The sequence below is a fragment of the Rhynchophorus ferrugineus genome, unplaced genomic scaffold, assembly GCF_030347505.1.
Source record: "Rhynchophorus ferrugineus isolate W39M unplaced genomic scaffold, kcgeb_rfMv2 rfM5, whole genome shotgun sequence".
Classification (NCBI taxonomy): Eukaryota; Metazoa; Arthropoda; class Insecta; order Coleoptera; family Curculionidae; genus Rhynchophorus; species Rhynchophorus ferrugineus.
The window spans coordinates 23401702-23428674 of record NW_027472584.1 but is presented as its reverse complement, the minus strand read 5'-3'; the positions used below and the strand labels follow the sequence as shown (position 1 = coordinate 23428674).

At 28.3% G+C, this 26973-nt stretch overlaps 1 protein-coding gene across 3 annotated transcripts in view; it reads left to right on the top strand.

Moving 5' to 3' along the window:
• Positions 1 to 26973, top strand: part of LOC143197822 (metabotropic glycine receptor) — a 578984-nt gene that overhangs the window by 506078 nt on the left and 45933 nt on the right. For all 3 annotated transcript variants that reach the window (XM_076406597.1, XM_076406598.1, XM_076406599.1), the window contains one exon: positions 2836 to 2979. In XM_076406597.1, coding sequence (XP_076262712.1) covers positions 2836 to 2979 — 144 coding nt within the window. The remainder of the gene's footprint in view (positions 1 to 2835; positions 2980 to 26973) is intronic.

Below are 26973 nucleotides of genomic sequence, written 5' to 3'. Positions count from 1 at the left end.
CTAGTTACAGTAATGCACTGCTTCCGAGCTAATAAGAATAAATTTTCCTTTACATTTCATCACCGAGCTGTATTGGGAAATATGTTTCCCTTTGTAAGAGTTACGTTAGAATCTCGTCATCATTCTGTTATTGTTGGACAGTTTTTTACAAGCCAGGTTCAAAGAAAGAACATGTTTGTTTCTTTTACTTACTTGTGTTTTTTTTTCAAATTGTCGTGTTATAGCATTTTTTAATAAAAAATATATTTTATAAATACTACTTATCTAAACTATTAGTTTCTAAATAATATAATTCAGCCGTCATTATTTTCGGAAATTATCCTCACTTAAATTATATTCGTTAATATCGTACCTTGGAGAAAGTAAAATAGCCCTAAAGGTGGAAATAGTAGTAGGAGAAAACAAAAAAAAAGTTCCCTTGTTTGAAACAAAAGGAATTAAGGAAAAAATACAAACTGTCCTAAAAAATAAACCACCCAACAATTTTCTGGACCAGATAACTAAAACTTTAAATAGGCTTTTAGCGAACTTACCAAACCGAAAACTAGAAAATTATATGTATAGGTATTGAAAACATTTCTATTATTTATTGTTTTGTTAAAAAAATAACCCCAGAAAAACACAATAATGTGAAATTCTTTCAAATCATAAGACAACCAACAATACATCTCTAAATCATATTATGCGCCATGAGAAATTATGTTACATATTTATAATTTAAAACAGCAAGACATTTTCTTCGAGCTAAGAGCATTTTCATTATAATTAACATCTAAATATTTTTTTAGTCCTTGAAAGTATATAAAGAATTTAAATTGAAATCACAATTTTTACAATTAGAATTACAAATATAATTTGGTAATGACATAAATATACAAAGGAAAAAATACTTGGTGAAGACATCATTTGAAGTAGCAATAATCTGAAGAAACAAATCAAAGGGCGAGAATAAGACTGAATTAACTAACGGTGTGACAGAATGCGGCTAATTTAATAATTGGATAATGACATAAAACTAAGCTTTTAAACGACGGATTTCAACTTAGGACTAGTTACAGTAATGCACTGCTTCCGAGCTAATAAGAATAAATTTTCCTTTACATTTCATCACCGAGCTGTATTGGGAAATATGTTTCCCTTTGTAAGAGTTACGTTAGAATCTCGTCATCATTCTGTTATTGTTGGACAGTTTTTTACAAGCCAGGTTCAAAGAAAGAACATGTTTGTTTCTTTTACTTACTTGTGTTTTTTTTTCAAATTGTCGTGTTATAGCATTTTTTAATAAAAAATATATTTTATAAATACTACTTATCTAAACTATTAGTTTCTAAATAATATAATTCAGCCGTCATTATTTTCGGAAATTATCCTCACTTAAATTATATTCGTTAATATCGTACCTTGGAGAAAGTAAAATAGCCCTAAAGGTGGAAATAGTAGTAGGAGAAAACAAAAAAAAAGTTCCCTTGTTTGAAACAAAAGGAATTAAGGAAAAAATACAAACTGTCCTAAAAAATAAACCACCCAACAATTTTCTGGACCAGATAACTAAAACTTTAAATAGGCTTTTAGCGAACTTACCAAACCGAAAACTAGAAAATTATATGTATAGGTGTCGAAAACATTTCTATTATTTATTGTTTTGATAAAAAAATAACCAAAAAAAAACACAATAATGTGAAAGAAATCTTACGTTATATAACTTATGATTTGTAATGCTTGCATAAGTAAAAACAAATTTAAACAGAAATTTGACCTATAATAAAAAGACACTTAAATTTGGTATACTGAAAATGTGGCAACGGCCATTTAATCTAAACTTAGTAACCTTTATAGCAAGGTTTGTGAGGGTTAGCTGTTGACACCATATGTCCCTTATTTTTTTGTCGGAAATTTACATAAAAAATCAAATTTCCATTTAAACTTCTGAAGTTCACGCTCTCCTTACAAAACTTGACGGTATTTTTTAATTTTGACGAATAAATGGTACCAATTAGATCTCGTTTGTAATTGCTCAACTTTTAAATCAACAGAGTTTTGTTGAAATTAAAATAAGAAACTAAACGACTATTAATATTGTCTGGTGGTAGAAGATTTATGAGAAAATTAAAGTAATTTTATTCAATTTGACGGAAAATTAATTGTTCTTGTAGAGTTTATTTTAGAACTTTAGAACACACAAAGGGAAAAAAGTGCCTGAGTTAACTGTGAAAATATAGACCTTAATTTTTAACTATATTCATTAACCTGTTGAGTTGTAGCTTAACTTCGTTTAAATTTTAATCATCACCAGGATGGTAATTTTTACTCCAAAATAAATAAACATATTTTATGGTCATTTGTCTTTCTTTAGTTTCCCCCATTATGAATCTAAAATGGGTCAGATTTAAGAAAACATTACCAAATAAAATTGTTAAATGTTAGTTAAAGAAATTAGCAGCACTTACAATCTATTATTCGGAGAGACGGCCTATTTGGGTCTTTAATTAATCAATTCCAAATAACGAACATAATTTAAAACAACTTCTTAGAAGTCACCCCATTAATGAAGTTAGTAAAGTTCGAAAGACGAAATACATTTAAATAGTTCTGGGGTAGCCTTTATATTAATTTGTTTAAAATGTTTACAACCTATTATAAATCAATGTTTGTTACGAATTCTTTATTAAATCACAAAAGGGAAATTCTCTAAGAGAAATAGAAAATGAACGTTTATAGATTTATTCTAAAGAAGTTTCAAATTTCAATTTCTTTTAATTAGTTAGACATTAAGGTAGCGGTTATACGGCAGTTGACTTCAAAATGGCTATTTAAAAGGTTTTTTCTTCTTTTTAGTGCGTCCCCATTGCAGGATTGGGATTTCGACGTGGGAGCTACAAATGTATTTGCAAAAAGGGTTTTTACTTTCCCGATACAACAGCATATTATCGTTATTATAATGGCACAGAGATCGAAGAGGAATATGAGAAGAGAATGCTGGTAAGTATTATATCGATAATAATAATAAAAAAATGTTTTTATCAAGTTCGCCATAAGGTTCGCCAATATGTTCAAAATTTAATCATTTTAAGAGATTTGTAGGCAAAATATTGAAACTAGTAAATGCCTCTTCAAATTTATTTAAAATATTGCTGTGAATGTAATATACCCTTATAGTCTATTTTATATACATATTTTTCTTATAACCGCTTTTCTTTTCTTGAATTGAAATATAAGACCGCCTAGCAGGTAACATTTTTTTTGACACCATGTGACAAAAAAATATTTATTTTAGCCTAAGATTATTGTTTTTTGGTAGAAATATCTAAACATACGTTAAATATTTTTTAGAAAGCTAAGAATACTCAATTCGTTAACTAAAACCTCTTGGTAAAACTGGTACAAAAATATTAACATTTTCATAATTTATTAGGATATGATTCGCTTATAATATATATTAGGATTCTTATATAAAAATATTCTTAACCAATATATAAATTAAATTTTTATATTTCTACAAAATGTTTCTTAGTACAATATTTTATATCTTGAAATAAAATATAATAGCAGCTAACAGGTAATATTTTTTCATACTGTATCATCCAACAAAAAAAGCGTTATTTATTTTAGCCTAGGGGTTCTGCCTTTTTTATTAAAAATATTCAATCGATCGTGCTTTTAGAATAAAATAAATTTGTTGTGAAAGAAAAACAAAGTTTTAATGAGAATCTTAAATAAAGCAAAAAGAAATTGCTGGAATAAATAAGAAAACAACAATGCTTAATTTATAGAAATCGAAATATAAATACTTTTATTTATTGGATTTCTTTTAAACACAACTTAAAAAATAAAACGCATAATCATAAATTTTGATCATTATACCATAATACCATAAAATATATTTTGATTTCGAGCCATAAAACGGATAAAGGTCACTTCATTATATTAATATATTTCATCCAAACCTGCTGTCCTGTAAGGAAGTATATTTCCGCTACCTTGCTAAAACTTCATTTCTAGAGGTGGCTTCTTGAAAGACAGAAAATTATTTTCAACGTTTATTAAATTCTCTTGGTTTTTTAATAAAAATGTCCCTCTTCAAACGTTTACGTCATTCATTATCATTCCTGAAATATTTATGTAGAGTTGCCCCAATTGTTTATTTAAGCAAAATAGCAGTAAAGGACGTTGAGTCTTTAAATAATATTTCATAAATTATCTTATACAATATTCATAGGGACATTTTAAAGTTCTTCTTATCAATAAACACTTAAATAACCACAAACTTTGAATATTTTCTGTATAAAAATTTATTTAATGTTACCATATAATCCGAAAACATTTCCTACTTCAGAAACTATGTATTTTACGCCAATTTCGTCGATTCTACGCCAGAAACCAAAAACAGTATGTTAAAGAATTCAGATCCTCTGTTAGTCTCATATGGGATGTAACACAATTTTTTATTCGTCTTACATTTTTTATCGATTGAAATATACAGTAACTGTAAATAAGTTATAGACTAGAATAGCATTTTCTAGCGTTGTTATAATACAAATTTAAATGGTTCGTTGTCCATATTGATTCAACGCCATTGTAATAAAATATATTTTCCATCAAAAAAAAGCAAAAGATCAAATGTCCAAATAATATTTCTGCGTTTTTTTGGTTAGTACCCTTTTGTTTTATATATATATATATATATATATATATATATATATATATATATATATATATTTATATTTCCGATGTTGAATATCAATTATTCGAGTTAAAATTGCTTTAGGGGCATTTTCGTTGTTTTCACTGAAAATACATTTTTAGTAAAGGCACCAGCATTTAACGACCATTTTGTGTAATGAACATAAACGTAATTGGTTAAAGATTTGTCAAATTAATGTTCGAAGAGCTCGTAAAATTGCTGAAAATGGTTAAATGGTTCCTGCAGCTAAACTGTTTCTCCTGTGGGACCCGCTATTCTCTATAGTACTTCCAACATTTCCAGGGATTACTCGATTCCTTTTGGATTATATACTCAATTTTCAAAATTACTTTCCAATAAGCAAAAAAAATTTGTGTGTATTTATTGGTTATTTTAAAAGGTTTTAAAATAGATATGGTAGAATATTCAATAAGTTTTGTCACTCAGTAGGTAAAAGAATTCTTAATGGTGTAATAATTAGGTGAGTGCTACATCTGGCGAATTGGGTGGACGTGTGGGGGTTTTAAATTATGTTCCATCCGTCTAGAGATAATTCACAAATATTCTAATTAAAATACAATACAGATACAAAAATTAATTTATATTAAACAAGTAATAAAATCGTCTTTTAATTTTAAATATTTAAGAGTCCATATTTAACTTAAGCTGCGATCCTTTAGGAGAGTTAAATAAAATTTTATCAAAATAATGGAAAGTTAAATTTATCAATCACCTTCAAATACTCATTTCGGTATTCTTTTATCCTTATTCGTTTCATTGGATGGTGTTAATTTAATGTTTTTTGGATCCTTTATGTAATCAAATTACACCTTCTTCCTTAGATAACAAATGCGTCAGACAAACGAAATAGATGGAAGTCAAACAAGAACGAGTGGAGGAAATAAGATTGATTGAAATGGGTTTGTTTCATGAAAAGAAATTATTTTTGGCTTAGCGAATAGTAAACATTTTATTATTATGGAGCTATTAAGAACGATTTTTTTATTGTCGTGAAACAAAAAGTACTCTTGCTTTAGTGAAAAAAAAGCACAGCTGGACAAGAGACGATTAAGTGAGGACATAATACAGGGCCTATTCTATTGGCGCAGTGTTATTTTTTCTCGACTCTAGCTGTTTTTCAGCTACAGGCTATCACATTAGTACAAAATGATGTCCTTTTCAGGCCGACTTTTTTAGGGCTACAGAGAAAAACCATTTAAACGGATAAAATACCACAGATTAGATAAATTGTATTGTTTGAATTTAATCATTCCGCACATTCAAACAATTAACTCTAAACGGAATATTTATGATATCTTCTTTTTATTATATTCTTGGGTACAGTATGAAATATGTATAAAAAATTACCGTTTTCTTCGATTTAATATACTATAATTTAATTAAAGCTAATAATTTAGCCTTTAATTAAAGTTAACTACATAATTAAATACAAATAATAAGGAAATATCTAAATAAGAAATATTGGCTATTCAATAAATATATATTGCTTGATAAAGAAGGTTGATATTTTTTCAGCATTATTAGAACGCGGTATATCTGGCGAATATGATGTATCATGAAGCAGTTAATTAACATTAACTCATTGATTTCAGACAATATATGGATAATTATAATGAAACAAGACTTTCTTTTTCGTTAATGTAGCTGTATTTTCTTGATTTTATTGCTTAAATTCCCATAATACTAGTATACATAAGTATACTACATAGTGTATACATAAGTATATCCAAAGAAAATGTGGTGATAGCCTTAGCAAGATTCAGCTTCATTGTGAGAGTTTTTGCCACACAGTTCTGGGATATGTGGCCCAGAATCTGGCATTGGGAAATACTCAGTGGATTTAGAATAATTGTCTTACTCTCAAACTAAAAAAACACTTTAACTCCTTCAGTCATCTCCACGATAGTTCAAATGCTGCTGGGGCATAGTCGTAAATTTATATTTGTAATTGTTTAACATTTGTGATTGTTCTTAGACAAAAGTACAAAATCCGATAAGGAAAATTATCCCAGTCGCGCCAGTAACTAGGCTGGGTAAGGCCGGATGTATTCTGGGATGATCTTCTAGTTGGTCACTTACCAGTCGTTGAGCTTAATAGTAATGACACTGGTCCGGAGCCCACGTTAAACAGTATATCCATCCCATACAAACCCTAGTTAAAAGGAAACTCTAGAATATTTTTAAAAATCTAAATATGGTCTATTCAAAATAACAGTAAACTCGCGGCATCACGATGTCGAATGTATTGCCTATCGTAATTTGTAAATTCGTTTTAAAATAAGACAATTTTCCTTCTCATTTAATTCTAGTTTAAAATAGATATGATACTGTCTGATATGTTCAAAAGTGTTACTGAATCAGCGTACAAAATTCGCCTGGTTGTCAAACCTATGAAAAATTCTTCAAAAAATTATTTATTATAATTAGAGTTTATAAACCGGCAAACGTTTTGGTGCTTTGCTTGTTTTAATAAATTTCAAAAAGGTGCTTATTATTACTCTGACCAAAAATGCCGAAGCCATTATACTAGAAAGAATTTTAGAAACAGATTGCGTCTCTATTGACTTACTCCGAACAAGAACGAGATAATAGATGCATTAGATGTACTTTATTTATTTATTTAATATTAGCTGAGTAAAAGCCAGAATTAGCAAAAACTCAAAGTTGATGTGGCAACAGTGTGGCATTTTGACATCAAGAATTTAGATGGCGCGAGTTCGTAGAAATTGTAAAAACCAAGTTTAAAAATAATAAAATCCTGCCGTAGTTTATTCCGGAATAATGTTTCGTCTGAAATATTAACTGGTATTTATTCTATGAAATATTAAAAGCAATAAGAACTGCTAAATTAAATAAACAAATAAAGTTTCCTATTTTATTTCAGGCATTGTTTTACCAACCGTAATTCTCTAGTGAAAAGTTCTTATTTGAAGTGTGTTATATACAGTAAATATTGCACTATAAAACTGAAGCATTTTATTACATAATATTTCGGCGAAAAATAAATTTTTACTTGTCGTGTGTTAAAAGAATTTTTACAGTGTTTCTGCACAATAAATTTCTTTGTCTGGAAGGTAAAAATGTCTTAATTTTACTTTGTTGAGCCAACATCAACTTTGTTAACTCACATGTAAGCTATATAGTGAAGAGATTTTATTTTGTACCTTTTTGACAGAATTGTGATTAGATTCTTGTGATTATAATAATACGGAGTATTATTTGTAAAAATCATTGTATTTTTATCATGTTAGTGAAATAAAAGTGGACAACATAAAATAAACATTATTGTTGAATTTTTCTTCAGAGCAATAGGGGGACTGTCTTAAGTTATTATTTGTTGCCTTGGGCTATACGCTCTGGGGTTTCACAACCGTAAAATTGTTTCAGCCTAATAGAGTTACATCAAAATTTGACCTTTTTGCTGTGGCCTTTTATTTTATTTTAAAATTTAGTTTATAGGAATCATCTGTATTGTAATCAAAAATCTGATTTTAAACGGATATCGTTCGAATATAAATATAAAGCACAAAAATTATTCAAAGCAGTTCAATATTGCAACTGACAGGAAAAATTAAACATTTCCTTCCAAGAATTATTACTTCCTGTTGAAGATAACTTTTATTAATATCTTCGAAACTTTATTTTATTCAATACGAATCATTTTCACGTCTTTTCTTTTCTATACAGAACTATTCATTAGAGTAATAGTTTTTTCGGCGTACAAAATAACATTTCATAGCATAATTTTTATAAAATAAAACACGGACGATCAAAATTTAGGCAAAATTACACAATAATTTGATTCCAGAAAATATGGTAAATACTATCTCGACATTATATATTAGTGAGGCTATTAATTACTTAAGTGTTAAAAGCAACGACAGGTTATGATATATGGAAAACATTAGTAATACATTAATAAAGGGGAAACAATCTAACGTTTCACAATAATTAATATACGACGTCTTTGTACGATATATAACCACAATATAATACTAATTACATTCATAAAATCTCGATTTGCTTTAGAACTTCAAATCACTGAATGAATATTTAATAGCAAAGCTATGTGTAATAAATATTAAAAGAAACTCAGCTTACTAGTCCAATAAAAAACAAATTAGACCTCTCAAATAACAGCGGATTAACCGAAAAAAAAAACATCTAGTGTACTAATCCAAAAATTGTAATAAGTTTAAAGTAACAAACTTCTTCGGATATCATTTTACTCCCTAAATTCCAATTTGTCAAAGCCCTGTGGGGTAGTTCTTCTGACCGAAAGAAAAAAACTCAATTTCTATGAATATTTTTTTGCAATGGGAGAAAGTTAATCATTAAGATAAATTGTAGCAATAAGCTGATTAAATGCAAATCCCATTTTATTTAGTAGAGTAGCACCACGATGAATGTACATTTTAAGGAACGTGCCAAGCTTTGATAACAACCCTAATTTTTTTCTAATCGATATTTTTTTAAATATACGTCCATTAAAAATTTAAACGACCAATTTATATCAAATTATTTACACCACAAAAAATACAGAAATACGCTAACGCTTTTACACATAATCGTTAAAATTACTGTAATAAATTTAAAAATTAATCATGATCAAAAAGAATTAAATGTGATAAATTTAAGTATAGTAACTAATTATCAATAACTGGGTTATTTGAGGTTATGCTGATTAGTTCTAACTTTATTTTAAACGAAATTGGAGCTAATATCAAAATTCACAACAAATAATGACTTTTTCATAACTCAGGAAGTTATGATACTCACGTGTTTTGTGTGGTCTGTTCCCCAAATATAATAATTTTATTAACTTCTATAATCATTCAATCAAAAATGAAGTTCGCATGTCCAAAATTATAGGACTACGTCTAATTGCTTCTACTTTTCAGAACTGTAGTTCCAAGAACATGGCCTCTGTGCTCGTTCGAAGTTCGATTCTCACCAAAACGATTTACTTGCCGCCGTAATAATTTAATTATCGCCCATAACATTCCCAATTTAATGAGAACAAAATTAATTAACTATAAGCGCGAACAACTGAAGTAAGGCAGAAAAAAAAAGTAAAAGCGATTTAACTTAAAAAATGGGACTTGGATGTTTACAGGGTTTGAAATATAATGAAGAAAAGTTTTGCCGATATTTTTGGCGAAAAAACAAATTTGGAGAGATTACAAAGACTTTAAAGAACTGGCATCCCTTAAGTTGTCGAAGACAAAGAAAGTTCCTCGGCCCTCACACATTCTCGAAGATCAAAGAAATATTCATAAACAATCTGGATTAAAGAGTATATTGTTGTTATTAAAGTGGCCAGTTGATTTACTATTTTTATATATTAGGGTACACATATCCGAATCATATGATATCAAATAATCATGTCAAATAATAATAAATCGACTTTTGTAGAAACACAGGACAAAATTAGTTGTAAACAATTATTAATTTACAAGTTATAATTAATTCAAATTCAAATATAAATTCCTCCATTGAATTTCATTGAAATCCTTTTGCTGTTGGTAAAACAGCAATCTGCAATGTTTTTTTCAAAACAAACTTTGGTGCCTTAAAAAGATTCTCCCTACAGTCATTTGTGCGAAACGCCAACAAAACAATAAACAAAATTTAGTCATTTAGAACGATTTACTCTGAGAAAATCGACTGTTTCCAACACGATATAGAAAATATATCTCGTAAAAGGATTTAAATGTGAAGCTAATATACGAGAAAATTACTTTACGTTTCAAATATTACTCTTTAAATTCAATTTATCGCGTTGTAATTCGACGAAAACAATCAATCAAAATATTTGAGTATTAAATAAACGATTAATTTGATATATTGAAGTATTGTTATAAGAGACAGTAATTGTTGTCAACGTAAATTGAAATTTTGCAAAAAAAAAGTCACATGGACCTACATCTGAAGAATATTGTGGTTAATATGGCATTTATAGCTTTTTCTGGATGTTATTTTCATTCTTCAATATTTATTAGCACTTTTTAGAAAAATTTACCTATAAGTAAACGAGTTTCTATATAAGTTACAATAATTAAGGTCAATTTTTAAGTCACAGCTTTGGTATAATAGGAAATAATATGCATTTTAAATAAGTTTTATTTGTAATAATTATTAGAGCTGTGGTGTTGTCGAGGAGACAGATTTTTTTGGAGAAATATTGTCTTCTAATATTTCCATTTCATTGAAAATTCCAGACTAATGGATCAAGGTTGGACGAACTGAAAATAACGCCTTTCTCTTGTTTATTATGGCGAATATTCCACTTATAAAGCATAAAAAATGAACTGAGGGACCTTTACTATACGTATATGGCCATAATCCAATACTTTTATACGTCTACTTTCGATAAAAAATGAAAAAAGGAAAATCACCAACTATGCCACACTATTGTCCGAGATTATAAAAAATACTGTCATTAGAGATTTTTTTTTCGGTATTACACAAGAAATATAAAATATGTATAAATCTGTGTGTTCTTTTTTATATTATAAATATAAGAATATCTGGAAAAAATGGCTTTTTTACTTTAATACGAACAAGATATTTTCAGTTTTTGTTGCTCATTAAGGGTTATTTTGTTTCGGTCATATTGTTTTTGTTTTTCGTTGAATTTAATAAAACAACATGAAGGTTTTTCGAAATACATTTCCCGAAAATAAAATTTAATATTGCTCTCATTGCTGTAAGAACTTTATTATATTTGTATATCTAATATCTTTGTCAATTTCGATATTTCCCAACCAACCATTATTTTTATATTTATGCTTAAATATAAAAAAACAAACCCAAAAAGAGAGCAGCAAAGTTTGTTTTAATTTTTTTTTAAATAAATACATACTCTTGAAAATGAACAAATAAGCGCAGTTGTTTGTGTATTTAATAGCATCCGATTTCTTTGATTTTCGTTAAATGGTTCTCTTACATTGATATTTTTCATATTGAAAATAAAATACTGTTAGAGGTTGAGTAGAAAGAATGCGGCCTTAATAATATATATAGAAGAAACCAGATCTTAAAATATTAGATATTATCATGTGCTTTACATTTCCTCTAGGCCGTTTATAGAGATATAAATTCTTTTCTCGCCACCAAATTGACTATAGAGTTGAGCTCAATATCGTTTTTGTGGTTATAACACCCATATTTTTTATTTCGGTTGTGATATTTTATGAAAAAAAAACTAAATTAAATGGTAATAAATTATAAAAAATACAGAAATTTATTCCTATTAGTTAAAGGGTTACATTTCAATAAATAATCACAATTTTAAATCAAGTTTTCATTAAATGATTAAAAAATAATTACCCATAACGGTTTCTAACCGTCGAATAAAATAATAGTACCGCCAACACAATAAAACGGGCGATAATAAAAGAGGGAAAAATTTAATTGTCAGGCATAAAATGAGGAATGCTTCCGATGTCCAAATATACAGAAAAAGAGAGATTCGCATTATTAGGACTAATTGAAGATTATTTCTTTGCAATTAAAAATAAACAAATTAGGTCGACAATTAATTCAGATATATTGATTTTATATTTTTTATGTCAACATTGTCAATTATAAAATCACTAATTACACAGGCCAACAAGAAAGAGTTGTTTGAGTAGTCTCAACTGATTTCTATGTATTTTTGAATGACAGGGAAATGTCATTTCTACATCTAACAGTGTTGGTGTTAAAAAGTAGATTTAATTTGAAAAGTCTAAGCGCAAAAAATCATGGTGGTCACCTAGCGGGGCCGATGTATCGATTATCAAAGAATCGAAAAGAATCTCAGAAAGATCGAAGGCCAAATCGTTTTGGTCGCAAGATACTGTTCTGTGTTTGGTGGGACCACAGTGGTGTATTACAAACTATTGAAACCTGATGAAACACTTAATATTGATCGCTACCTACAACAAATGACCAATTTGAACTATGGCTTCATCGGAAAACGTCCAGTATAGGCCCGAAGACACGGTAAAGTGATTTTACAGCACGATAACGTGCCGTCTCATAAAGCAAAATCGATCAAGGAAGCGTTGAAAGCACTTGGATGGGACATATTATCCCACCCGCCTTACTCTCCAGACATTGTCCCGTCCGACTATCAACATTTTGCATCAACGGGACGCGCGCTTGTAGAACAGCACTTCGCCAGTTTCGAAGAAACTAAAAAATGGCTTGATGAATGGTTTTACCCAAAGGCTAAAAAGTTTTTCTTGGGATGGCATCTAAAAATTGCCTACAAAATGGGCTAAATGTATAGAATAAAATGGCCAACCCTTAGAACAAATACGTTTTTCTATTTTCTTGAAAAATATGTAGCTTCTCCGAAAAAACAATCCGGTAATGATTTTCCGTTACACCTGGTAGTTACACAAATTATCAAGAAACGCCCAAAAACAAACAGCTGTGTAGATTTCTTCACAAAATCTACACAGCTCTTAGAAGTTTTGCTGATCTATATGAATATGAATTTATAATTAATTGAAAATAGCGACTGAATATAGTAATTACTATTTTCAGTAAAATGCCTGGTTCGACAGTTTTGTTCAATTCGTGAGGTTAGGCGAAGATGTACGAACCCTTTCCTGTATAAATTGTGAGAGAGGAAAGTGCGGAGAATTGCTAGGAACAGTTAATTTTATATTTTCCAACGGTGATATACGAGACGGAGATGTACTTATTCCTTCACGTACGAACTTTAAAAAAAGAAAAGGGAAAAATAATTACTGAATACTATTAACATGCAATTAATAATTTCATTTTAAACGAAGTAGAATTACTTTTATATTTGAATGTTCTGTGGATCTGTAAAAAGGAATGGAATAATACCACAGAAATGTTTATCGTATTTTAATATGTTAATTGCTATTTTTAAATAATATACCATTATAAATATAGACAATACAAAAGAACTTAACCAGAACATAAGAACTAGAGATGTTACTTGACAGTCGAAGTCGATTTCAGTCGATAGTTCCCAACACTAAAAATAACTATCTATTCACTGAATATAAATATAACTAAATATAACTGTTCTTTCGCGACACCCTGTAATATAACTTTAAGAAAACTAAAAATTATTTTCAAAACGTACGGTTATAAATAAAACAAGTTCAGTTAAGGTGGTTATACTGGCTGTAAACTCTTAACGACCAAACAAGAACCTGTAATATGACAATCCATTAGTTAGACGGTAATTTTTTTTCGTAAAAACTTCGAGCTCACGTAAATAGCTCTGATAGAAACCGTATATAACTGAAGGTTATTTATAAATCTCGAATATCACAGAAGACATTTAAAAAAATTATCTTAAATCGGTTCGTTTCAAAATTATTTTAGCCACAAGAAAAATAAATTTAAATTTGGCATCACTTAATTTTGATGGTTTTCTAGACGGCTCCAAAAAGCATGCCTGGTGAGTGGATGAAAGTAGCCATTTTTTACGAGAAGAGAACTTCGTTAATATATCTTCCAAGCACAAAGAGTGACGATTATTCTACGTAGTCAGTTTTTTTGGAACGTTTTTTATTATCAAAACTTAATTCATATATTTAATAGAAGTTTGGATATTTTTTGTTTTCTTTAATTATTTATAGGAACATTTTTGAAAGATTTTCACTAATATTACATCTTAGTTAATTATTCATAATTATTTATAGTCTGTTCTGAGGTATAGTAGGTTCTGATGCCACAAAAACTATATATATATATATATATATATATATATATATATATATATATATATATATATATATATATATATATATATATTACATATATATATATTACATATAAATCTATGTAAGCATAAATTGGGTACATTTTTGTTAAGGTAATGGCTAGAACGACAGAACCAGAACGTTAAAAATCAGTCGAATTAAACTAGTAGAAATAAAAATAGTACCTAAAAGTACACGACTGAAACAGTCACTGGTAAAAAGTAGTAAAATCAGTCGAACCAAAAATAGCGACTGAAAGAGTCGATAGTAAAAAGTAGTCAATTACTTGACAGTCGAAGTCGATTTCAGTCGATAGTTCCCAACACTAAAAATAAGTATCTATTCACTGAATATAAATATAACTAAATATAACTGTTCTTTCGCGACACCCTGTAATATATATATATATATATATATATATATATAAGAAATCTAAAAAAATTATTTTCAAAACGTACGGTAATAAATAAAACAAGTTCAGTTAAGGTGGTTATACTGGCTGTAAACTCTTAACGACCAAACAAGAACCTGTAATATGACAATCCATTAGTTAGACGGTAATTTTTTTTCGTAAAAACTTCGAGCTCACGTAAATAGCTCTGATAGAAACCGTATATAACTGAAGGTTATTTATAAATCTCGAATATCACAGAAGACATTTAAAAAAATTATCTTAAATCGGTTCGTTTCAAAATTATTTTAGCCACAAGAAAAATAAATTTAAATTTGGCATCACTTAATTTTGATGGTTTTCTAGACGGCTCCAAAAAGCATGCCTGGTGAGTGGATGAAAGTAGCCATTTTTTACGAGAAGAGAACTTCGTTAATATATCTTCCAAGCACAAAGAGTGACGATTATTCTACGTAGTCAGTTTTTTTTGGAACGTTTTTTATTATCAAAACTTAATTCATATATTTAATAGAAGTTTGGATATTTTTTGTTTTCTTTAATTATTTATAGGAACATTTTTGAAAAATTTTCACTAATATTACATTTTAGTTAATAATTCATAATTATTTATAGTCTGTTCTGAGGTATAGTAGGTTCTGATGCCACAAAAACTGCCATGTAAGATGATTTTCTTGTTAGTTTAATGTTGTCAAGACCTGCTATTGGTCTTGAATATCAAAATTACAGTCCTCCATCTAGTCTACATTGCGCATCTAGTAGGAGATACACGAAGCTCACTAACATTCATGGAAGGGCTGAAACTGCGAAAGAAAAAGTATAAATGTATCATAGTTTACGTTGTTGTTGTCACGTTTATCTACAGAGAACCCCAAAAGAATCATCCAAACTGCTTGATTCTTACAATCAAGCATGGGAAGGGTTCCTTCATGATTTGGGCGGAAATATGGTAGTATTTAGCTGGTCTTCTCATTCACATCACTGCGAATCAATACCTCGACTACCTCAATGTTGAAGTACTTATAATGAATATTATACTGCTGTCCAATATGATAATACCTCCAATATAATAATACCCCCATATGCACTGTCAAAGAGGTCTAGTCTTGGCTTGAGAAGCATCACATTGATGATATTTAATCATCTTCCCTGACTAGCACAATCACCAAACCTCAACACCATTGAACCGTTATGGAGATTTTCAAGCAGAGAATGAGGTGTAGAATTTCGTCTCCAATATGTGTTTTAAGATGAAATCTTGGATCGATTCGTATCATGCAGCTCTTCATTGGTTATATAGCGTTAAATATTGATAACTAATCATAATTATACTTGTTTTGCATGCATTGGATTACTTGTTTATTTGATGTTTTAGTGTAACCCTATAGGTCCAAATTGGTTTTATGATTGACTGACAAACCAATCTCTATGATTTTAGGTCAAGTTGAAAGTATCTTCCAACTAACCAGTGCTCTGCTTTTTGTCTAACATGATGTTTCCAATTTAAGCTAAGATCCATATGTATCCCGAGGTATTCAGCTGATTGTGCTTAAGGATTCGGGCATCCGTCAAGTGATGTAATTAGATTTTTGTAATTTCGCCGCAATGCAAAATTAGCATAGACAGATTTGGAGCTATTAAGCTGTATTTTCCAGTCTCTGGTCCATTTGTAGATCTTTTAGACCGCTATTTTTTATTGGAATTTTTTTTAGAGTCTTAGACAGAAATACATCTTTTGCCATGATAACTGTATCGTCCTCAAATGTTCCAAATTCCGTTTCTTTTGTTGTTGGGATATCAGCAGTATAGAGCAGATACAGAAGTAGTCCCAAGACACTACCTTGTAGAACTCTAGCCGAAATAAGTTTAAGTGTCTTTCGAAACGATATGATAATAGCAGTCGACAGTAATTCTGCGGTAGCAATTTGCTCATTTTATAGATTAATCTTGAATGCCATACCCGGTCAAAAGCTTGTGAGACGTCCAGGAATATTGCAAGGTAGTATTTCTTTTCTTCAAATGTATTTTCAACAGCCACTGGAAACATTCCATTGGAAACTATTCAGTCTCTAAAAGTTGTTTCTAAAAATCAAATGGTGACTCAACGCGTTATTAATAAATAACTATTCATTCTATTATTTTCTTTATAAATAATGTGCAAGTTATAAAAACTTTGATTTACTGAACATTTCAGTTCTAAAATGTTTCCGCTCTTATCCTTCTGTTGATTTACTATATTGAATCTTATACCTATACCAATGAATATTAACAAAAATAAAATAAATTAGAAAATAATTTTGATTTGGAGGGCGCTAAAATATTAAACAAAAGCAAGGACTTAGGCAACCAGCACTGTTCATAAAAATTTCTAAATAATGTCGCCGTCGATGCTAATTTATTATTATACATATTTTTTCTCGAACAATAAGAACATCGCAAGAATTTTTGCTGAGGGATAAGTTGAGGAGACAGGGTAAATTTAGGGAGGGATGAGGGAAAAATATTAGAGCACTGAAGCCTTAATAATTGCCTATTGGAATCCGAATAAAAGACGACAGAACCGAACGCATAAATAATTTATTAATAGCTCATTATGGGAAGGACGTAAAGTAAAATGGATCACTTGAGTGTTAAAAAAAGGTCCTCTGAAGATGGCCGAAGCTGCGAAATAAAGAACTTGCCCCATTTTAAATTCACAATACGTTTATCGTGTTATTTAAATATAAAAAAAAGAACTATACCACATGCATTATTTATATCTGCGTATAAATCTTCGCGCAGACATTTTTGTAATGTTTTTTTTGTTAAAAGCCAATATGTATCCAGAACTTCATACTACGCGTACCGGAAAGTCATTACCGATTTTTCGGAAGACAACTACATCATTTTTAGGAAAATGAAAATATTTTGTTTATTCACAGTATTGGTTATTTGATTCTATACATTCCGTTCAATTTATAGATGCCATACCAAAAAAACTGTTTGTCCTTTGAGCAAAAGATTCATCGAGCCATTTTCTAACTTCTACCAAAGTGCTTCTGTGCAAGCGCGTGTTCCATTGATGCGAAAAATTGATAGTCGAACGGGGAAAGGTTTGGAAAGAACGACGGAACTGAATAAAATGTCTCATCCAAGTGTGTTCAGTGCTTCCTTGACCGGTTTTGCTTCATGAGTTATCGTGCTATAAAATCACTTTACTGTATCTTTGAGCCCATTCTGAACATTTTTATATTGATCATTTGTTGTCAGTAGCGATTACTATTAACTGTTTTACCGGGTTTCAGCAGTTCGTAATACACCACGCCACTATAGTCTCACCAAACAAAGAACATTGTCTTGCGACCAAAACCATTTGGCCTTGGAGTCATTCCATCACTATTCGATGCAAAATTACTTCCGAAGGCATGATACCTTTAAAGCATAATTTCACAGACATTTTAACATTTTAATTTTCAATTTTCCAGTCATTCAATTGATGTGGCACCCGTCTAACCACGCCTCGCATGTGTTTAAGGTTAGAGCATCCTCATCGTAAGTTTCTACCTCCAAACTATGACTTTCAGCGGCTTTTTTTGTGTTGATTAAATAAAAAAAAGTAATGCATGCCGCAAATGCATGTTTTCAGATACGAAACTTGACATTTTTAAAGAGGTATCAATGTATGACGGTGTTACTTTCGCAGAATATAACTCGCAGAATGTATAGCTTCAAAGTTTGATGTCAGTAGAATAAAATGAAAAAAGTGTCTTACATAACATTGCATACTTATACTTATAAAAAAACCGCTAATGACCTTCCGATATACGTACTAAACAGTTTAACAAAATTCTCCTTATATTATTATTCAAATTTAATGAACTATTTGCAATTGGAATTAATTCATAGCGTTTTACACAAATCAGTAAGTTAATGAATTATTCAGATGCATTCGCATCACCCCTGTAATTCTTTTTTTTTAACTTTATTTTTAATCAACTATTTCTTAATGACGTAAAAATATAGCCCACCGTATATAACGTTTAATAAATAACTTTAATTTATACTGTTTAACCAACTTCAAAAACTTGATATCTAGAAATTATACGAAACTACAAAACTGTATAATTATCTCACATTGTATTTTATATATTCAGCTATATAGTACACCTGTCGTAGATGAATATATTAAAGTTCATATACATGTTCATAAAAGCTACAACACATCCCACAAAAGTTTTATTAACTATGGTTTAAAAAGGGGATTTTAATATCAAAAAGGCGGATAATTCCTTTATCTCATAGAAACTGTTCCAGAACAACAAGGCGTATTATACGGCAACATTTCTTTCAACGTAGAACATATTATAATAACGTAACATATAGTGTATTGTTGGCTTGAAAGTTTAATTGATTTTAATACTATTTACTCACAAAGGCTTTAATTTATATATATATATATATATATATATATATATATATATATATATATATATATATATATATATATATATTTAGAAGTTAATTTTTGTTATATATTTTTTTAAATGACAGAATAAAATCTAAGGAGAACTAATATACATATACATATACATATATATATATATATATATATATATATATATATATATATATATATATTATACATATATATATATATATATATATATATATATATATATATATATAACTTCTAGGATGTCCATTTTCAAGGCACAATGATACATTATTAAAAGATATCTTACATCAAATTCGACTCTATAAATATCTGAAAAGTGGCGTAAATATTTGTATGTAAACAAAACAGCCCCCAACCTGATTTTTCTCTCTTTTTTTTCTAAAAGGTAGAATGTTTTCAGCGTAACCTCCTTGTAGCAAGATAGATCTTTTGTTAAGCTATACTGGACAGAATGTGTAGATATGTCCACCTACGTTATATATGTTTTATAAATACCTGTTTTTTAGATTTTCTCAATTTCACTGGCGATATTTCTTTTACGTCGAGTTTTTTTCGATGACATGTTAAACTTTTAAAAATAAATTACTATTACAGCTTAAAATACGTTTTTTCAATTAATGTTTACGAATCGAAAATACATATTATGATTATATACTCATAAAAAAACCAGCGAAATATATTTATTTTTGTAATACACCATAATCATAATGGAAAAAGAATATTGCAAATGCTAGCACATGCATATGTACAATTTTAATTAGAACGAGAGAAATAAAGTTAAAATATTACAGCAATAATGCATAAATTTACAGGTATACGTAAAATATAGATTGTGTTTTTAATGTAAAAATTTATAGAAAAAAGTAATTGCATAATAATGTATTCGAGAATATTTTTTCATAGCAATTTTATTATCTCGTAATTTATTTGTGCTATATTTAATATAAAGCAAAGGTCATATAAAGAGTTAAAAATAACAATTTAAATGAAGTTCCACAATAAGTTTGGTTTGCAATAATTAATTTTATATAAAATAACTAACAAACAAAAAAATCGATTTTAAATTTCTGTATTTCTTGAATATAACAGCATAATATGTTTTGTCGAAAAATATTGATTGATAACTGAAACATAAAATATGGCATTGCCGTTAGAAAGACATTGTCTGCCAAATTTGCCACCTTTTGACTGCCCAGAGACGACATCTGTCAAAATTCTAAAAGGAATTTGACATATTTTTTTGAAAAATTCATCGTATTCTTAAAAAATTACTTAACAGTCTTAATAACATTTTCATAAAATTATAAAACTGTCTGCTATATTACCACAAAGTTTGAACATCGTATATTATTTCCATTGAAGCTAGAACCAGCGAAATCTATAACCTCACATATATTTACTTCAAGGATTTAAACACAAGATTGTCTAACAAACCAATATTCAAATCCAACATTTTTTATTTACCTCTTGTATAAACTGAAACCAGAATGTAAACTGAAATTGTCCTTTTATTTTAAGGTAAGTGAAACTCTAAAATTTCCACATTTTTCTACGGCATTGATATAAGAGGATTTAGTCATTATTCTCTTCTTACGAGAAGACTCTCGCATTCTTTTACGAGAACCTAGATTTTTAGTTTCAGTTTTAAAAGTATGCTTTATATTGGATAAAACCCTTTTGTTGTCTCCAGATTGTTTCACATAAAAACAATATTTTTCTATTGAAACCTTATATTTTGAATTTTAAATTTCGCGAATATACAGTTTGTTACGTAACATCATATGCATTTCTACAAAGCGTAGCGCTATTTATTTAGATTATCGAAGTTTTGATAAGTTTGATTAATTGATTTTTCCCTACAGAGTATCGACGGTCTAGTCATCATTTGATAACCTCCATGGACAATAAGATCAATAGAAAATAAAACGAAATATACAGATTAATTCGATGTAGTATAATGATTGTTAAATATCACTGCCATCCAAGAGTTCATCTCATTTTTAAAATGTCCATTGAACATGGTTAACCTCTCGGTTTCCGCGAACTCCATAGCCATTGTCAGATAATGAGCGCTAGGTAATTTCAATTTTCTCAGACAATTTATTATTCACTGTTTAAATCATGATTACAATGCCGTTTAGACGATCTAAAAGGTTCTCAAGTATTGATAGAAATCATTTCATCGCACTAATAACGAATATTTAACACCGTCTGCAATATTCATACCATCTATCTTACATATTTTGAAAGATATTTATTATAAAAATTTCTATACAATATTATTTTTCAATATATACGAACATGTATATAAAGAAATATTCAAAACCTTCTAAAACCATATCTATCAAGCCTGAACATAAAAAAGATAAAATGGAGGAGGATTGAAACTGAAATAAATATAAAATAAAAGAAATAAAAACTAATTAAATAAATCGATGGAGAAAATAATGGTGAACAGAGAAGAAAAAACAGCAAGCAATAAAAATATCAATCCATAAGTATAAAACAATAAAATTAAGCCTAACGTCACTAATAACAAAAGATAATAATAATAGTAAAATAAACATTCAATGTAAGTAAAAAAGGAAATAAGAAATAAGAAAAAAAAATTATGTTAAATTTATAAATTAATAAAAATATTAAATGTTTTCAAAGCACAAAAAATAATGACAAAGAAAACATAATAAGTAAAATAAACGAACCGAAACACTTTCGTAATAATTACATTATTTACATGACTTATTTCATCGAAACCATTGTATTTTTCTAATCTTACCTGTTCTATATCAAAAATAAACAGCCGAAAATAATATATAAACAAGATTTAATTGATACGAAAATTTTAAAAGCTAAAACAACAATAAAACACATCTGTGACAAAAATAACCGCGCTTTGCGTAACTTTGATTAAAAACAGAGTTCAAAATATATTCTGGTTTAATATAACGATCATTTCTCGTTATTGTTTGTGTGTAACTGTTGCTGTTTTAATTTGGACTTTGGTAAACTTTTTCCACCAAGATAATAAACATTCTCGGAAGCTGTACAAGTTTATGGGGAACGTTCATCAGCTCATTATATTAAATGATATAATTTAAACTTTTTTTCAGCACATTATTTCAACTTACTTCTTCAACGGTGTTCAGTTTTATTTCAATAACAAATCATTCGACAAAACCGAGAAAACGCCTCATTTTATTCAACAGGAAAAAAAACAACAATTACCACCCATTTATTATTTGTAGATGTATTTGTATAACTTCCGAGGAAATGTCTTACAAAATATGTTCGTTATTCGTTTAATTAATTTCATTAATTAACTCAAGAGAAGACTTCCTCAAATGAGTTCGTATATTCCGTACAGCTCGTCTGTTCCATCCTGTCTATAATTGTTTTTATATAAGTTCAAACGAAATATTTGTTTCGTATTTTTTTCTTTAAGCTTCTATCCTCACAGAATCCTAAGATGGAGATGGATGGATCTATATATACGGATGATTATATAAATATATATATATATATATATATATATATATATATATCGATGATCTAAAATCGATATCCTAGATTTCCTTTTCCTTTTCCTAGATTTTATTATATGCATTTAAAATTACATTATTATAAAAGCAATGTTTGTCTTTTTGGGTTATCTTTACATAAAATATGACATTGCCGTTAGAAAGACATTGTCTGCCAAATTTGCCACCTTTTTTGACTGCCCAGAGACGACATCTGTCAAAATTCTAAAAGGAAATATGACATATTTTTTTGAAAAATTCGTCGTATTCTTAAAAAATTACTCAATAGTCTTAATAACATTTTCATAAAATTATAAAAGCCATTTATTATTTATAGATGTATTTGTATAACTTCCGAGGAAATGTCTTACAAAATATGTTCGTTATTCGTTTAATTAATTTCATTAATTAACTCAAGAGAACACTTCCTCAAATGAGTTCGTATATTCCGTACAGCTCGTCTGTTCCATCCTGTCTATAAATGTTTTTACATAAGTTCAAACGAAATATTTGTTTCGTATTTTTTTCTTTAAGCTTCTATCCTCACAGAATCCTAAGATGGAGATGGATGGATCTATATATACGGATGATTATATAAATATATATATATATATATATATATATATATATATATATATATATATATATATATATATATATATATATATATATCGATGATCTAAAATCGATATCCTAGATTTCCTTTTCCTTTTCCTAGATTTTATTATATGCATTTAAAATTACATTATTATAAAAGCAATGTTTGTCTTTTTGGGTTATCTTTACATAAAATATGACATTGCCGTTAGAAAGACATTGTCTGCCAAATTTGCCACCTTTTTTGACTGCCCAGAGACGACATCTGTCAAAATTCTAAAAGGAAATATGACATATTTTTTTGAAAAATTCGTCGTATTCTTAAAAAATTACTCAATAGTCTTAATAACATTTTCATAAAATTATAAAACCCATTTATTATTTATAGATGTATTTGTATAACTTCCGAGGAAATGTCTTACAAAATATGTTCGTTATTCTTTTAATTAATTTCATTATATAAGTTCAAACGAAATATTTGTTTCGTATTTTTTTCTTTAAGCTTTTATCCTCACAGAATCCTAAGATGGATGGATCTATATATACGGATGATAATATAAATATAGATATGTATATATATATATATATATATATATATATATATATATATGTATATATATATATATATATATATATGTATATATATATATATATATATATATATATATATATATATATATATATATATGTATATATATATATATATATATATATATATATATATATATATATTACCACAACACACTGCTATATTACCACAAAGTTTGAACATCGTATATTATTTATTTCCATTGAAGCTAGAACCAGCGAAATCTATAACCTCACATATATTTGCTTCAAGGATTTAAATACAAGATTGTCTAACAAACCAATATTCAAATCCAACATTTTTTATTTACCTCTTGTATAAAACAAAACAAGTTTATGGGGAACGTTCATCAGCTCATTATATTAAATGATATAATTTAAACTTTTTTTCAGCACATTATCTCAACTTACTTCTTCAACGGTATTCAGTTTTATTTCAATAACAAATCATTCGACAAAACCGAGAAAACGCCTCATTTTATTCAACAGAAAAAAAAACAACAATTACCACCCATTTATTATTTGTAGACGTATTTGTATAACTTCCGAGGAAATGTCTTACAAAATATGTTCGTTATTCGTTTAATTAATTTCATTAATTAACTCAAGAGAAGACTTCCTCAAATGAGTTCGTATATTCCGTACAGCTCGTCTGTTCCATCCTGTCTATAATTGTTTTTATATAAGTTCAAACGAAATATTTGTTTCGTATTTTTTTCTTTAAGCTTCTATCCTCACAGAATCCTAAGATGGAGATGGATGGATCTATATATACGGATGATTATATAAATATATATATATATATATATATATATATATATATATATATATATATCGATGATCTAAAATCGATATCCTAGATTTCCTTTTCCTTTTTCTAGATTTTATTATATGCATTTAAAATTACATTATTATAAAAGCAATGTCTGTATTTTTGGGTTATCTTTACATAAAATATGACATTGCCGTTAGAAAGACATTGTCTGCCAAATTTGTCACCTTTTTTGACTGTCCAGAGACGACATCTGTCAAAATTCTAAAAGGAAATATGACATATTTTTTTGAAAAATTCGTCGTATTCTTAAAAAATTACTCAATAGTCTTAATAACATTTTCATAAAATTATAAAACCCATTTATTATTTGTAGATGTATTTGTATAACTTCCGAGGAAATGTCTTACAAAATGTGTTCGTTATTCGTTTAATTAATTTCATTAATTAACTCAAGAGAAGACTTCCTCAAATGAGTTCGTATATTCCGTACAGCTCGTCTGTTCCATCCTGTCTATAATTGTTTTTATATAAGTTCAAAGGAAATATTTATTTCGTATTTTTTTCTTTAAGCTTTTATCCTCACAGAATCCTAAGATGGATGGATCTATATATACGGATGATAATATAAATATAGATATGTATATATATATATATATATATATATATATATATATATATATATATATATATATATATATATATATATATATATATATATATAATAAATTGAAATAATAAGTCTTCCTAGATTTTATTATATGCATTTAAAATTACATTATTTTATCTTTACACAATTTAAATACTTTATTACCCATCAAGGGATATTCTACATCCCTCAATGAGCTGCATATCTCTAAGCTCTCTAAATTATTCACTGTTTTTATACACTTCATACATTTGATCTCTGATAGAGCTAACGTGCTGATCTTCATTCGTCAGCTGCTTCATGTGAGGACGTTTTCTTTTCGACGAATCCATGATTATATTGTATTTCATTTTTTGAGGTATTTTTGTGACTGTGTCCATACTAATATTCAGTGCAGCTGCAATAGGCTCAAAAAATATTTTCAATAAAAACTGCAGCAATTCAATATTTAACAGTAAAATTGCTTACCTCCCTAACGCATTTTACTGGCAAGAGAAGGTCTCCATTATTTAGTTCCTGTTCGAAGTAACTGATTAGAGACAGCAATCTGTTTCAGATTATGTAATAATTTCGGCATTTTCAACTAGAGTAATAATAAGAAGCGCTTTAATGTTTATCAAAACAAGTAAAGCGTTAAAACAACATTTGTCGGTTTACAAACTGCAGTTGTCATTACTAGAGGTTGGCAACCGAACGACTTTTGTAGGCTGATTCTGTTACATGTTCCAACGTATCAGTCAGCATTGCATCTCTTGTTAACTAGAATAAAGTGAGAAGGAAAATATTGTCTGATTCTAAAATGAATTTACAAATTGTGGCAGGCAATACATTAAACAAATTGATGACGTGAGTTCACTGTTATTTTGAATAGACTATGTGTGTGTGTGTCTCAGAAAAATGTGTATATTCATTTTGTCTTACAATAAAAGGTACCAGTATGAAAAAAAGCTTACCTCACTACATGACCAGTTACATTAAAGAGATTTTTCATCACTCGGTCCTATAATTTTCATATTTATGAAAATAAAATATTAACTATAGACAATAGTTTTATTATCTAGTATAAAGCTTGAATTCCACTAAGTAATACAACAATAAATAATCAATTTTCTTATTACATATCCATTATTCATTGAACAAAAATGATTATCATTTTGAGAGATACAGAACACCCTAAACTGAAAGGGGGTATAATTAAAATTAAACTAAGTAAACAGAGACTTATTAAAATTAAATACTTTAAGGTTTGGTCCGGCTGCAATAATCTAGAAAGTAAAATAAACCCAGGCTACTTCCGAACTCCGAATAATTTTGAAATATCAACAGTCATTATTTTAAAATTAATTCGAAACCGACTGTAGGAGAAATGTTTTAAAATAATTACGAAATCTACTGATTTTAAATAGGATTTTTATATTATTTCGAAGATTATTACTTAATAAATTATGTAAAGCGGTTTGTTATCGTTAGTGCAATTAATATGTAGTAAACCTACATGCTGCTATAAAGCAAACGTACGTGGATAATTGAAAATGTTATTACTCTTTGTTGAAAATCGGGTATTAC